The 14,209-nt window shown below is 43.8% G+C and overlaps 1 protein-coding gene across 3 annotated transcripts in view; it reads left to right on the forward strand.

Moving 5' to 3' along the window:
- UBE4A (ubiquitination factor E4A) overlaps window positions 1–14,209 on the forward strand; it is a 66,325-nt gene that overhangs the window by 31,765 nt on the left and 20,351 nt on the right. For all 3 annotated transcript variants that reach the window (XM_030220946.1, XM_030220944.1, XM_030220945.1), the window contains 6 exons: window positions 56–258; window positions 482–673; window positions 1,058–1,391; window positions 1,630–1,756; window positions 2,491–2,798; window positions 4,512–4,644. In XM_030220946.1, the coding sequence (XP_030076806.1) occupies window positions 56–258; window positions 482–673; window positions 1,058–1,391; window positions 1,630–1,756; window positions 2,491–2,798; window positions 4,512–4,644 (1,297 nt within the window). The remainder of the gene's footprint in view (window positions 1–55; window positions 259–481; window positions 674–1,057; window positions 1,392–1,629; window positions 1,757–2,490; window positions 2,799–4,511; window positions 4,645–14,209) is intronic.

The following is a 14,209-nucleotide window of genomic DNA, read 5'->3' on the forward strand; positions in this document are numbered from 1 at the left end:
AGCTTACTGCAAGCAATCTTAGATTAAATGATGGTTTTTTTCTTGGCATTGTCAGACTTTGAAGAAGTGAGCGAGTTTCTGGAGGAGGTAATAGAAGCTTTGCTGGCAGATGAGGAGGTGCGTACGTTCTCGGAAGTTATGACACCTGTGTTTGAAGTTCTGTTAATAAGAATAAGAGAGCTCAGCCTGTGCCAGATCCTGCTGCAGACATACTTGGATGTGCTCCTATATATTACCCGCCAGAAGGACCTGGCAAAGGTAAGTAGGGTTGTAGTACTGCCAGGAGCAGATTGAACTTTTAAATAATTTTAATGAACATAGTGAGAAATCTATGTAAAATGACTGGCTGACAAACTTTGGTATAATGGAGATGATCAAATGATTGGAGCTATCAGGGTTATGCTGATAACCTTGGGGGTGCCAGTACTATCTAATAGCTGTACAGACAAGTTTTCTTTGTGTGTTCTCTACTTCCCTTTAGGTTTTTGTGGAGTATATTCAACCTCAGGACTCCAACAATGGTCAGATGTACCAAAAGACCTTGCTGGGTGAGATCCTAAATATCTCTTGTCTGCTGAAGACCCCTGGGGTAGTGGAGAATCATGACTACTTCCTGAACCCATCACGATCAAGTCCACAGGAGATAACCGTGCAGGAGTCCAATATTCATCAGGTGAGGGAGGTGAAGACTGCATCTTCAACCCTTCCTGAGCCATACTGATAAAAAGTGGAAGGGACCTGAAGAGCAGAAAGGTTAGGTTATCTGGCTAAACTTGCAAGTATGTGTTAGTTGATGGGATTGGAATTGGGTTTGGGTTATCTTCTAGTTTCATAGTTCTACATGTTTATCCAGCAGATGCCTTCACTTCCAGCTCAGAATGACGAATTTGTAGTGTCTTAGTGCATTTTTATAAAAATAAAAACACTTTTTTTTTCTTTCAAACTGTTTGTGACAGTGTCACAGACGGGGTAGATCTCAAGGAGCAACTACACAGACCTAAAGCTTTGTTGCCACGCTATTGTAGAGCTGATAAACTTAAATTTCTCTCTTGTCTAGTTCATGGCACAGTTCCATGAGAAAATATATCAAATGCTGAAGAACCTGCTGCAGCTGTCTCCAGAGACGAAACATCACATCCTGTCCTGGCTGGGAAACTGTTTGCATTCTAACGCAGGGCGCACCAAAATCTGGGCCAATCAGATGCCAGAGATCTTCTTCCAGATGTATGCCTCTGATGCCTTCTTCCTGAATCTGGGTGCAGCTCTGTTGAAACTGTGCCAGCCCTTCTGTAAACCAAAATCTCCCAGGCTCCTGACCTTTAACCCTACCTACTGTGCCCTGAAGGAGCTGAATGAAGAAGAGAGGAAAAGCAGGAATGTACACATGAAAGGTATTTTGAGGGAAGAAAGCCTGTGGAAAATGTCAGTGCCCATGCACAAGGTACTCAGGGATCCCAAATCAGGACTGAGGAGGGAAGACTGCAAATATTTGCAGTTTTGTATATCATTACACAGAGGTGCAGCTTCTATATGCTCCTGAAATTTTCCCAGAACAGACCTAACAGTGAAGAAGGCTGATTATTAGCTGTGTGGTCATTCACCCACTACTTATTTCATCTTATTTTAAAGGTCTGGATAAAGAAACATGTTTGATCCCGGCCGAGACAGACCAGGAGCCGGAGTTTGTTCCTAGCTATAACCTGCTGACAGAGAACTTGGTTCTGACACAGTATTCACTGCATCTGGGATTCCACAGGTAACTGACCTTGCGCCTGATGATTAGTGGTTTGGTTACCTAAATGTAGCTTTGACTTTGGCTATAAGGAAGTTGAAGGAATAGAATAGCTAGGGTTATCACAGCTGTAAATGCAGATTGATCAGGTCGATGATTATTTGCAGCTTCTTCGAGGTTTTCAAAATCCTCCCTCTTCCTCCTTCCTGTAGAACGCTTATCAAGGAACTATCATGGAGCTTTCAGGCTTTTCTGAGTTTTCCCCTCTGGGCCATATTATGAAACAACTGTAGTGCTGCCCTTAGTTGGTTTGCTGTTACAATGAGAACAGTCAGCTCATATATTCACTGTCTCTAAGGGCTAAAAAAAAATTCATCTGTACTCTGAGCACTTGGTCTTTGTCTCTTAGATTAGACAAGATAAAGCCATGCTTAGATTTGCAGGCAGGGTTTCAGGAATGGGAGCAGGCCTCTGGCTCATGATCTTATCACAAATGTTGGAGACTGTTCCTTGTGACAGCAGTATCAGCCTTTCAGCCATATTGAGTGGTAATAGAGCCCTGCATAAGTTGGTCTTGTTCTGTTTTCTCACCTGTTCTTAAAAGTGGAAGATATGTAAAGCTGAGCGGTGGTACTGGAGTATGTAGCGTTCTGAGCTGGGTGGTCAAATGAAATAGGAATATGGACTAAATGGAGAAATATTGATACTACTGGACTGTTTGTTACTTGATTAGCTGGCATGTGCTTTGCTATCCACAGATTACATGATCATATGGTGAAGATAAACCAAAGCCTACACCGGCTGCAGGTGGCCTGGCGTGAGGCCCAGCAGAACTCCAGTCCTGCCGCAGATAGCATGCGAGAGCAGTTTGAACGTCTGATGACCATCTATCTATCAACAAAAGCAGCCATGACAGAGCCCCAGATGCTTCAAAACTGCCTAAGGTTGCAGGTGTCCACAGCGTTGCTCTTGGTACAGATTGCAATTGGAAACCATAGCACAGAACCAGTAGAACTAACATTCCCTTTGCCAGAGATGCAGCACAGTATGTTGGCCTATATTCCAGGTGAGCATTTAGGAGGTGTTTTGATACCAAGGTGCCTGTGTAAAATATTTTTATTAAAAAAAAAAAAAAAAAAAGCTCTTAGCAGTACACAAATTTGCCTGTTCTGAAGATGTAAATGTGCATGTGACTCAACAAACGTACAACATCACACCAGCTAAGCTCTGCCTCCCCCCTCCCCACCCCTAGATCTCTTATGTGCAGAACATGCAAAATAGGAGCTATCTTTTATTGTGCTACCTTTTTATGTGCATATACCACCAGGCAATTTTATAATAGCCATTTCCTCCACATAAAATGCTTTACATACAAACAGTGGTTTACAAAATTAGCGCTTATAAAGGATAAAAAAGCAGAAAGCCCATCATCTGGAGCTGCACCAGAATTTAGATATAAACTGCTTGCTTTTCTGAAGTAGGGCATGAAAACTGTAAGGCTGTTTATAGCTGTTCTTCATGCTGTTTTAGATTCTTTAATGTGTCAGTTTGATCTTTTGTATTTTCATTACATTTTATTTAAAAAAAATGTATGTCTGCATTTTAATTAAAATTAGTAATCACAATTAATGGTATGTTTGTATATGTAATGCCTAGCCACCCGCCTGGGGCTATCCCGTGGCCACTTAGAGGGTCTTATCCCCAGCACTGCTCAGATCCGCCTGTGCTGTACACCATCACCCTCCTCCCACCGACTGGGTCCCAACCACCTCTGGGCGAGTCTCCTGCTCTCAAATTATCCCCAGTGATTCCTAGGTTGCTGGGGCCACACTCTCAGTAGTCCCCCAGTCCCTGGAAAGTACTCAAAGACCCAACACATAAACCACTAGGATTCTTAGGCCAGACAAGCAGAGGCAATAAACTTAAAACATTTATTGTCTTAAAAAATTAGAACAATGAACAGAAAAGGTGCAATCAGCAAAACAATAACTGGTAACTGAAATATGGATCAATTATAACACTCTCTAAACATTTGTATATTATCTAAATAGTACCTGGGGAGATCAGGACATACAGCTGCTCAAGGGTTATCAAATATAACTGTTCACAGGGCTTCAGCGAAGAGGTCCTTCTCTCTTTTCTCCCTGGCTAAGACTAGGGAAAAAGCCAGTATATCCTAGATGAATTTTGAGCTCCTGGGCCAATCAGAGCCCAGAACATCAAGTAGCTGGCCACATTACTGTAGGTTACCGCTTATCTGTGTTAACTAAAGAAGGAACAGTCATTTCTCTATAACAGCTTTAAACATAAACATGCACCACCTGATGTCCAAACTAGAGAAATACACATGAAGAAATAATTAATACAGTTTTGCAGGTTTAAAATCCCACTATTTTGTCACAGTATATTTATTCCCCTCCCCCACCCCATATCTCTTTGTGACTCCCAGAGTCACAAGGAGCTGCAGTAGGGAAAAAATAACATACCTTTAATTGTGTGATTAATCTTGATTACAAATTTTAATCAAAATGCATCCCCATATCTATGCCCGGCTCACGAATTGGGTGTAACATAATGCACTGAGACATGTAAAGTGTTTGTTTAAAAAAAAAAAAAAAAAAATATATATATATATATATATATATATATTATTTTTTTTTTTTCCTTACAAGAAACATAAAAAGGTATACTTTCTGTGCCAAAGCACTTTCCCTGGCTTCTATAACAATTTGGATTATTTGCCCTAGAAATCTCATCTGGCTGTCCATTTTAATTTCAGAGTTTTTTGCTGATAATCTGGGGGATTTCTTTATCTTTCTGCGGCGTTTTGCTGACGATGTGTTGGAGACCTTTGCTGACTGTCTGGAGCAGGTCCTACATTTCATTACTGTCTTTACAGGCAGTGTGGAAAGGTGAGTGCCTCTTGAGCCAGAGTTAACTGACCTGTGTCACTTTACCAAAGGTAGCGTCCTGATTTAACCATATGATCAGTTTTAAGTGAAGCTGTTTTCTAGATAAATTGAAGGATTGGAAGAGGAAGCAGTGAGCTAACTAGGTCTCTGCCTCTCAGGTGAGGGATACATGGTTCTTGTCAAGCAAAGGTGGAGCCACAGGACTGGGAGACATTGCATTTCCCCAGTCTAAATCTAATTCCCTCCTATCAAGCTCAGAGGGGCTTTTAAGTTCCCTGGCAGCTCCACACCTGTACTAGTCATCTTCTCGCCTTTTAGATTACTACTACTATTTAACATTTCTAAAGCGCTACCAGGGTTGCGCAGCGCTGTACAATTAAAGATTCTATTCACTCATGGACCCACCAGATGCATGTCAACAAGTTCTCCTTATAAAATTTTAAAACTACAGTGAAACATTTAAAGTTATGGCTGGGCCGCTAACTCAGATGGACTGTTCTCAAGCTCTCAGTGAATTCTTCATTTAGAAACCTGCAATCCAGTTAATGAGCTCCTCAGGGACCCACTTCAGGTACCCACAGGAGCAACTGGTGATCAGGTAGGCTCTAAAGCACCATGGTTGTATACAATAAAAAGTGGCAAAACAACTTAAACTGAGAAAGTCGAGTACCAGCCATGCTTCAACTCCCATGAGCCCTTTCCCCTGCCTTTCCCTCTGATATCAGATTACCTCAGTTTCAGTCAAGTCAGAAATGAACCAGAAAAGATTGTGCGCAAGAATAAAATGCTTTGGAGGAAAGCTATCGGGAGTTATAAGAAAAAGATTGCTCTTATAGTAGAGGGTTTTAGCTTCTACAAATTGGTCACAACCACTTAAAACACCCATAAGCCCTTTAACCTTATTAATAAGCTTGTATCGACTGAAAACCTATCAGTAACTGTAACCATTCCCTCTGTTAATCAATTTGCTACATATTTCAAACAAATAAAGTAACTAACATTAGGGGGGCTGTGTTGCACTCTTAAAACCACTGACGTTCGATCTTGCTTCAATCTACCTAGTCCAAATGCTGGTATGCGGCTGACTGATTGTGGTCCTCCTTTCTGTTACTCACTCATGAGACTGTCAAATCCTTTCTCACAAAGTATTCTTCCTCACATTGCCTGTTGGATGCTTGTCTGAGTTATTTATTAAAAATTGCACCAGCAGGATTCATTGACCTCCTTCAAGCTCATATATCATTTATGCTGACTAAAGGGACTTTTCCTCAGGGGAAAAGTTCCATAATACTTACCCCAATCCCTAAGAGCACCTCGGCTTTATTGGGAGATGTTACTAATTACAGGCCTGTTGTTGGAGGGAATAGTTGATACTCTGCTTATGAATCACCTTTCCTCTTGCTCCCTCTTTCATAAATCCATCAGGCTTTACACCTTGTTATAGTACCAAGACAGTCTTGACTACCTTAGTATCTGAATTTAGGAAAGCAGTCAGTCTAGGCTTTAAGTTTTTAGTGATGCAATTCGATATATCAAGTGCGTTTGACCTGTTGATCATGAGTTGCTTTTAGGCCTGTTGGATTAGTTTGGATTGTGTGGGAAGGTCCACCAATGGTTCTGTGGCTTCCTAAAATGTAGATATTATCAGGTGAAGTCGGTTATCTCTCACCTTCCTGGTCTCCTGACTGGGGGGTGCCACAGGGCTCATCACTTTCTCCAGTCTTGTTCAATGTTATAATAACTCCATTAGGTGAAAGGCTAGACGCAGCAGGGCTCTGTACTTTTATTTACGTGGATGATGTCAGTCTATATCCCTTTCAAGACTGGTCTTCCAGAAATTGTCCCTAAGATTAGGCTTGGTCTGGATTTGTTGGAATCCTGGGCTTCCGAATTTAAGTCTCTCTTAAATAAGAGATAAGACTAAATTTCTTGTGGTAACCAACCCCTTTGACCATACTGCATATAATAATTTTATTATTGACAGAGTGTCATACCCCCTGGGTGTATTAATTTTTTTTTTAATTATTTCTTTATTAAATTTTTCAAAATTTACAAGATAAACTTATAAATGGAAATACAGTAGTAATACCTTATACTGGTTGCTGTATCACAGGTTAATCAATATTTCTATAAACAAAGGATATAATTATTTAGCAAACCTTAGGAAAATTTTGTTTGAAACATATTCTACTTTCTTAGACCACAAAAATTGGAAGGGGAGGGAGGATAAAGCAATAAAGGAGATAAATTAAAAGAAAACATTTGTAGAAAGTAAATGGCCTGGTTCTCTTACGCCCGTCTTACTTCCACATCCTTAATACCTTTTACACCCTACTTGGTCAATTTTTTGGCATCTATAAACTTTTTCAACTGGTCAGGCTCAAAAAAATATATATTTGTTCCCTAAATATTTGATACAGCATTTACAAGGATAAGCTAACAAAAAAGTAGCACCCATAGATTTAACTTCTTCTCTATAGACAAGAAACGCTCTCCTGCGATCCTGAGTAGTTTTAATCACATCTGGAAAAATCCAGATTTTTTTGTCCATGAAACAGTTTAGAAGCATTCTTAAAGTAAAGTTTTAATAATGCCCTTAAATCTTGCTCGAAAACAAAGGATATAAGTAATGTCCGAGTAGTTATTTCCGAGATAGATTCTTCTAAGAATGCTGATAAGTTCTGTAGATTTATTTCTGGGCACTGGTTATCGTCGTTTGGATTCGCCTTGGAGAATTTATCAGGCAAATAGTAAGCTTTATTAATAGGTGGTATTGCAGATTGTGGGTAAAGCAAAACCTCCATGAAATTTTTGTTTAAGGAAATCTATTGGAGAAACTTCTATTGCAAAAGGAAAATTCAACAACCTCAGATTTAATCTTCTGTTGTAATTATCTAAAGATTCTAATTTCAAGGAAGTTTTTATTTTATCTTTCATCAAAGTATCTGAAAGAGCTTTTAACGATGTCATTTCAGCCTTTTGATTAGCTTGCTCCGTCTTAACAGTTTCCAGTGCTAAAGTTAAAGAGTCAAACTTATTTACCAGCAATGCGGTATCCTGGGAAGTTTTCCTGACCGCGGATGTTAGTTGTTGAATTGCAGTCCAAATAGAGTGTAAAGTCACCGCTTGGGGAACCGTTGGTTCTATGATCACACCATCTGCATCCTGGGGGAGAGTTCTGTCGTCTGAGGCCCTTTGGTTGCTGACTTCCGGCCCCTTCAAATCCTCATCGCTCATCCGGAGTGTTGCAGGGCAAAGCGGTGAATTAAGTTCTGGCGGGGACAGTAATGTTTCCGTCCCAAGTGGAGACGCCTCTCCTTCGGCGAGACCAACAGCGGGATCCCTCTCACCAGTATCCACGGGAGTGCTCGTAGTGAACTGCAGTAGCGTTCGCTGACCCGGAGGCAGTGATTGAGCCGACGACAAAGCGCCCTTCACTGCACCTTTTCTCTTTGTGTGCGGCATTTTTAGGAGAGGTAAAATTTGATAAAGCTCAGCTCAGCGCCCGCAGAACCTCAAGCACGAACCGCCATCTTGACTCCTCCCTCCTTCTCCCCCTGTGTGTATTAAATTGACAGTCACCTCATGTTCGAGCTCCAGGTTTCCTCAGTAGTGAAAAAGTCCTTCAGGTCTCTTTGGAAGCTAAGGAGAATCAGATCATATTTTTCGACAGACATCTTTAGACTGCTTGTTCAATCCTTGGTTTTAACTCAGTTCAATTACTGCAATTCCATCTATGCTGGATGTAAGGAGGGTGTCCTAAAAATGTTACAAATGACCCAAAATACTGCAGCTAAACTTGTCCTCAAGGTATAGTGTTTTGATAGAGCCACTCCATTATTGTGCAAGCTGCACTGGTTGCTCATTAAAGCCAGGATTATTTTTAAATTATGTGTTTGTCTTTCAAATATTATATGGCATGACACTGAATTATATGCATCCCTTAATAACTATTCCCTTATGCAATATAACCTCTGGTTCTAGGGATTACTTTAGACTTTATCTTCCAGATTGCACGAGAGTGCGTTATAAGTCAGTTCACTCTGCTGACTTTAGATACCAGGTGCTAAGTGGTGGAATTCACTGTCAGTGGCAATCGAGGGTCAGCCTGATTACTTGGTGTGACAAAACAGTGGGTTTCCAAGCCTGAAAACTGTATTAATTATTGCTTGAAATGTATTTCTCCTAATTGGCCAGCAAATTGCGCTTGTTTTGAGTTTTAAAGCAGTTGCAGAAGAAGACTTGCTCTTCTCCAGTTTCAGCTTATTGAAAGACAATCTACAGTACCATTGGGCAGCTACTTTCAAAATTGATTCCCTTGGCTCTGATTGACCCTGGATTTAAAATTTAGCTCAAAGGTACTGGATTTTCCCCAGTCTCAGCTGGGGAGCGGAGAGAGAAAGATCTCTTTACTGAGGCCCTGTGAGCAGCTATATTTCCTGAACTCCCCAGGTACTACCCAGATAGTAAACAAATGTTTAGATAGTTTTATAATTGATCCATATTCAGTTACCTGTTATTGCTTGCTGATTTCAGCTTTTTCTGTTCAAGTTCTGTAACAATAAACCTTATTTCCATAGCGTCCCACAGATCAATCCAGAGACTGGTGGGTTATGTCCCTCTGCCAGCAGGTGGCGATAGAGAGAACTTCTGAGGCTCTATATATGGTCATGTGTAGCCACCCACACCTCAGTATTCTCTCTATCTAGCAGGTGGATGGTCATAACTCTGCAGCTTTGGATTTTGGGACTCCTCGCCCGTTCCCTCGGGATGAGTTGAGGTACCCCTTGGGGTTGAGGGCTCGCTAAGGTGCTGAGCAGGGACACCTGGTGGTGCCAGGTCCCTCCCTTTCTCCCCCCTCCCGCTGGTTCCTGTCATGGGGCATGTGAGTGGTTAATCTCCTGTTTAAAATTCTTCCTTTTTTTTTTTTCAAGCACACATTTTGTGTGTTGTTTGCTAGCACTCACAGTAACCAGGAGTTTGCTGCAAGTCAGGCTGGGGGAGCCGTTCTGTTAGCGGGTAGGGGGATTCCTGTGCTGATTTGTCAGCTGGGCACATGGCAGCCCCATCGGAATCAGTAAAACGCTGCTTCCGGTGTGGGAACCGGAGAGCAGCGTCTGGAGTGTGCGATGCCTGCCCTCGGGACTCTCGGGGGAAAGAAGGATCGGCGGTGGGGCAGGAGCAACCGGAATGGGTTGCGGGTCAGTCAGCCCCGTTGCAGGGCTCCTCCAGGCGGTCGTCTTCCCGCCCAGCGGCAGATAATTTTGGCGTTGTTGCGCCTTTGAAGGTGCGGGCGGCAGCGGACTCCGCGCCCGGAGCGCGAGGACGTCCGTCAGCTGAGACGCGATCAGCTGGGGCGCAGACGGCAGGCTCCAGGGGAGCGGCGGTTGCAGAGGTGGCGCGCCTTTTCCGCACTGCATTTTGTCGGGTGCCATCTTGGATGCGGAGGCGTATTCGGCTGCAGGGCCTTCTGGTGTCATGGCTCGGTGCCCCTGCCTTCTGAGGAATCTCAGATTGGAAACAGTGGGGTAGAGGAGACTGGAGCACCTTTTTCCCCACCGAGTTTGTGCTTTTGTTGCACAAAGCCTTCTTACTCAAACGATCTGGGGGGGGGGGGGGGGGGCCCCCGCAATGAAGGTGTTTTGGGGGCCTCTCTGGAGGGTTTTTCGTCTTCCCCTCCCTCACTGGCTAAACGACCACGTGTGGATACGCGGGGGTTGGATTCAGTTTCAGTGTGCACAGAGGTTGTCAGAAGTTTCCCAACTGACCCGGTCTGAATTTCTAGAGGAGGGGGAGTTGCCTTCTGAGGGGGGATATGATCCCACGGTGGCACGGTTGTTTCGCCAGGAGGAATTAGCTAACCTGATTGCCAGGGCCATGGAGATTTTGAATATCTCTGCTCCGGACAGCGGTCTCCCTCCTCAGCAGCTCCCTCTATTATGTTGGGGACTAAGCAGCTGTCCCGTACCTTTCACATTCATGAAGCAATGAAGGTACTCATTGCGGCACAGTGGGATACGCTGGAGGCAGGGTTGCATGTGGCGAGAGCCATGACGAGTTTATATCCGCTTCTGGAAGGAGAGCGGGAAACTTTGCATTTGCCCACGGTGGATTCGTTGATTACGGCGGTTACTAAGAAGACTACGTTGCTGGAGGAAGGCGGGACGGCGCTTAAGGATCCGCAGGACAGGAAATTAGAACCTTCTTTAAAGATGTTGTTCGAGGTGGCAGCGTTATGCATGCAGGCATAGGTCTGTGGGTCCTATGCAACCAGGGCGTGCCTGTCTTGGGTGCAGAAGGCGGCCTCCTCGGAGGAGCTGGTGGCAAACTTGCCTTCGCTCGAGGCTGGACTTGCTTATTTGGTGGATTTGTTGTATGATATTTTTCGGGCATTGGCGAAGGAGGTAGCCCTCTCAGTAGTGGCTCGCCGATGGTTGTGGCTTCGTCACTGGTCGGTGGATACGGCTTCTAAGTATCACCTTGCTCATTTACCATTTCGAGGTAAGCTTCTGTTTGGCGATGATTTGGACAAGATTGTTAAGGAACTGGGAGATTCTAAGGGCCGTCGTTTGCCAGAGGACAAGCCTAGATTGGCCTCTCGCGTGGGGCCCTCTCGGGCCCGGTTCCGGGATGCCAGGCGTTATCACCGAGGCAGGTCAGGGTTGTTTTTTTTAAGCCACGTTTTCCTCAGAAGCAGCAGCCGTTTCATGGGGAGCACCGCCCAGGCGGCTCGGCCTCCAGACCCACCACAGGGGCTCGTACCCAATAATGGGGCCTTGGTCCATCTTCCGGATTCGATAGGGGGACGGCTGTCCCTGTTTCTGGGAGAATGGGCCATGGTGACTTCAGACGAGTGGGTGTTAGAGGTAATACGGGACGGTTCCAAACTAGAATTTTTTCAACCCCTGTCAGATTTTTTCATGTATTCTCCTTGCAAATCGCCACAAAAGAGAGCGGCAGTCAGAGATACGTTAAAGAATTTAATTCACTTGGGGGCTGTGGTTCCCATTCATGTGACACAACGCTTTCTAGGCCGTTATTCCATCTATTTCTTAGTGCCAAAGAAAGGAGGCTCTTTTCGTCTGGTGCTCGATCTCAAAGGCGTAAACAGAGCTCTGCGATTGTGTCACTTTAGAATGGAAACTCTTCGTTCTGTTATAGCCGCAGTGCAGCCTGGGGAGTTTCTTACTTCCCTCGATCTCAAAGAGGCTTACTTGCACATTCCGATTTGGCCACCTCATCACCGGTTTCTCCGGTTTGCGGTGCTGGGTCAACACTTTCAATTCCAGGCGCTTCCCTTCGGATTGGCAGCAGCACCCCGGACCTTTTCCAAGATTATGGTCGTCGTCGTGGCGTTTCTGCAACAGGAAGGGGGTGAAAGTGCATCCTTATCTCTACGACTGGTTGATACGAGTGCTATCCTTTCAAGACAGTGTTCAGGCGACGGACAAGGTAGTCAGCTTGCTTGCGTTCGTTGGGTTGGATTGTCAACTTGGAAAAGAGTCATTTGGTTCCCTGTCGATCCTTGGAATACCTTGGGGTTCTTTTCGACACCCAATCTGGCAGAGTCGTCTTGCCAGAGAATCGGAGATTGAAGCTGCAGGTGCAAGTTCAAAGGCTATTGCGCATTCCAGCACCCAAGACCTGGGACTATGTTCAGGTTTTGGGCTCCATGGCAGTCACGCTGGAGGTGGTTCTGTGGACCAGAAGTCACATGAGGCCTCTTCAGAGGTCCCTGTTGAGCCGCTGGTCTCCAGTTTCGGAGGATTACTCAGTTCTACTACCATGGGAACCATTGGTCAGGATGGACATGCGTTGGTGGCTCCGGGCTGACAAGCTGGGCCTGGGGATGCCCCTGGCGGTTCCGGACTGGCTAGTGGTAACTATGGATGCCAGTCTTTCAGGATGGGGAGTCCATTGTCGGGGGCTCACGGCGCAGGGTTCTTGGTCGCTGGAGGAGGCTTCTTGGTCCATCAATCGGTTGGAACTGAGAGCAGTGCGGCTGGCATTACATACCTTTCACGCGGAGCTGGCGGGGAGGCCGGTTCGTATTCTCTCAGACAACGCAACTGCGGTAGCCTATGTCAATCACCAGGGGGCACCAGGAGTGTTCCGCTGGCCAAGGAGGCAATGTGTCTGTGCCAGTGGGCGGAGGAACACTTAACTCAGCTCTCGGCAGTGCACATAGCAGGTGTGCTGAACAGTGGCGTAGCTAGGGTAGTTGACATCCAGGGCCGGTCATTTTTTAACACCCCCCCTCCAAAATCCAGTACTAGGCATGCTGAGAATACAAAACACTCAGGACCTATAGAGCAATTCTACCATACCATAAGCAGCCATTTCTACGAATCACACAAGGAAAAGGAAAGCATCTTAAACACTACAGTGAGCACTAGAACATCAATTCACCTATTGTAAAATAAAACCAGACAGAATAGTACAGATCGTCGATCCTGCACAGTCAATGCCAACTGAAAGCCATGTCTTTTTCACAAACACAGATACACCCTAATCCACTATAGAATAAGTAATAATAAACTTTCTATTTAGACAAAAATTAAACTGAACCCCCAAGATGCCAGACTCTGCATATTATTTATTTATTTATTTATTAATTATGCTTTTAAAATATTAAAACTCACAAAAGAGATGATAAGAAACATACAGAAAATTAATTACTGAAACAAACAATGTCTTAATTAGACAAAAGGAAAAGAAAAATAATTACATTACTTCGACCAAGAAATTTTTTTTATACCACGATCCAAGAATCAGAAAACAATTTTAGCAATCAAAAGAAACTAAATGGAAAAATAAACTGTGTATACTGCTCTCCAGTACTTCTTCTCTAGCCTACCTTATGCAGTGTGTGTCTGGGAGTCAACTAATACCACTGGTTCTTCTCTACTTAACAGAAATTCCTCTAGTTGTTTTGGTTCAAAAAATTGAAATTGTTTAGATTGATATAATATACAACAAATACAGGGAAATTTCAAAATAAAATTAGCACCAAGAGCCAGGGTCCTCGCTCTAAAAGCCAGGAAAGCCCTGGCTTCTGGGTTTCCCTAGAAAGGTCAGGATAAACTCTAATTTTAGAAGCAAAAAATGGGGAGTCCAAATGTCTAAAGGAAAGTTTTAGAATAGCATTCCTGTCCATTTCAAAGGCAAAGGTTACCACCATAGTGGTTTTTTGAGTAATGACTTCCAACGATGACTCTAGAACGCTGTCAAGTTCATGACTTCTCCTGTTTGTGATTGCAAAATTTCTCCATCTCTCTTTTTGTTAAATTGTAAATATTGTGCTCGCACAATGGGGGGAAGAGATTCACTTGGCATTCCCAAAGTATCCACAAAGTATTTCTTCACCATTTCAATCGATGGTATTAATGGGGAACGTGGAAAATTTGTTAATCTCAAATTTAATTTTCTTGCTTGGTTTTCCAAATTTTCCAAACGACGGAAATTATAGTTCCGATCTCTAATTGTAGCCTGACCCAAAGTTTGTAGCTTTGTCCCCATTTGATTTAATTGGGAAGCTTGTTGGGTGGTAATCTGAGTCTGTGAA

Source organism: Microcaecilia unicolor, chromosome 12 (assembly GCF_901765095.1).
Source record: "Microcaecilia unicolor chromosome 12, aMicUni1.1, whole genome shotgun sequence".
In the NCBI taxonomy this organism is placed as follows: Eukaryota; Metazoa; Chordata; class Amphibia; order Gymnophiona; family Siphonopidae; genus Microcaecilia; species Microcaecilia unicolor.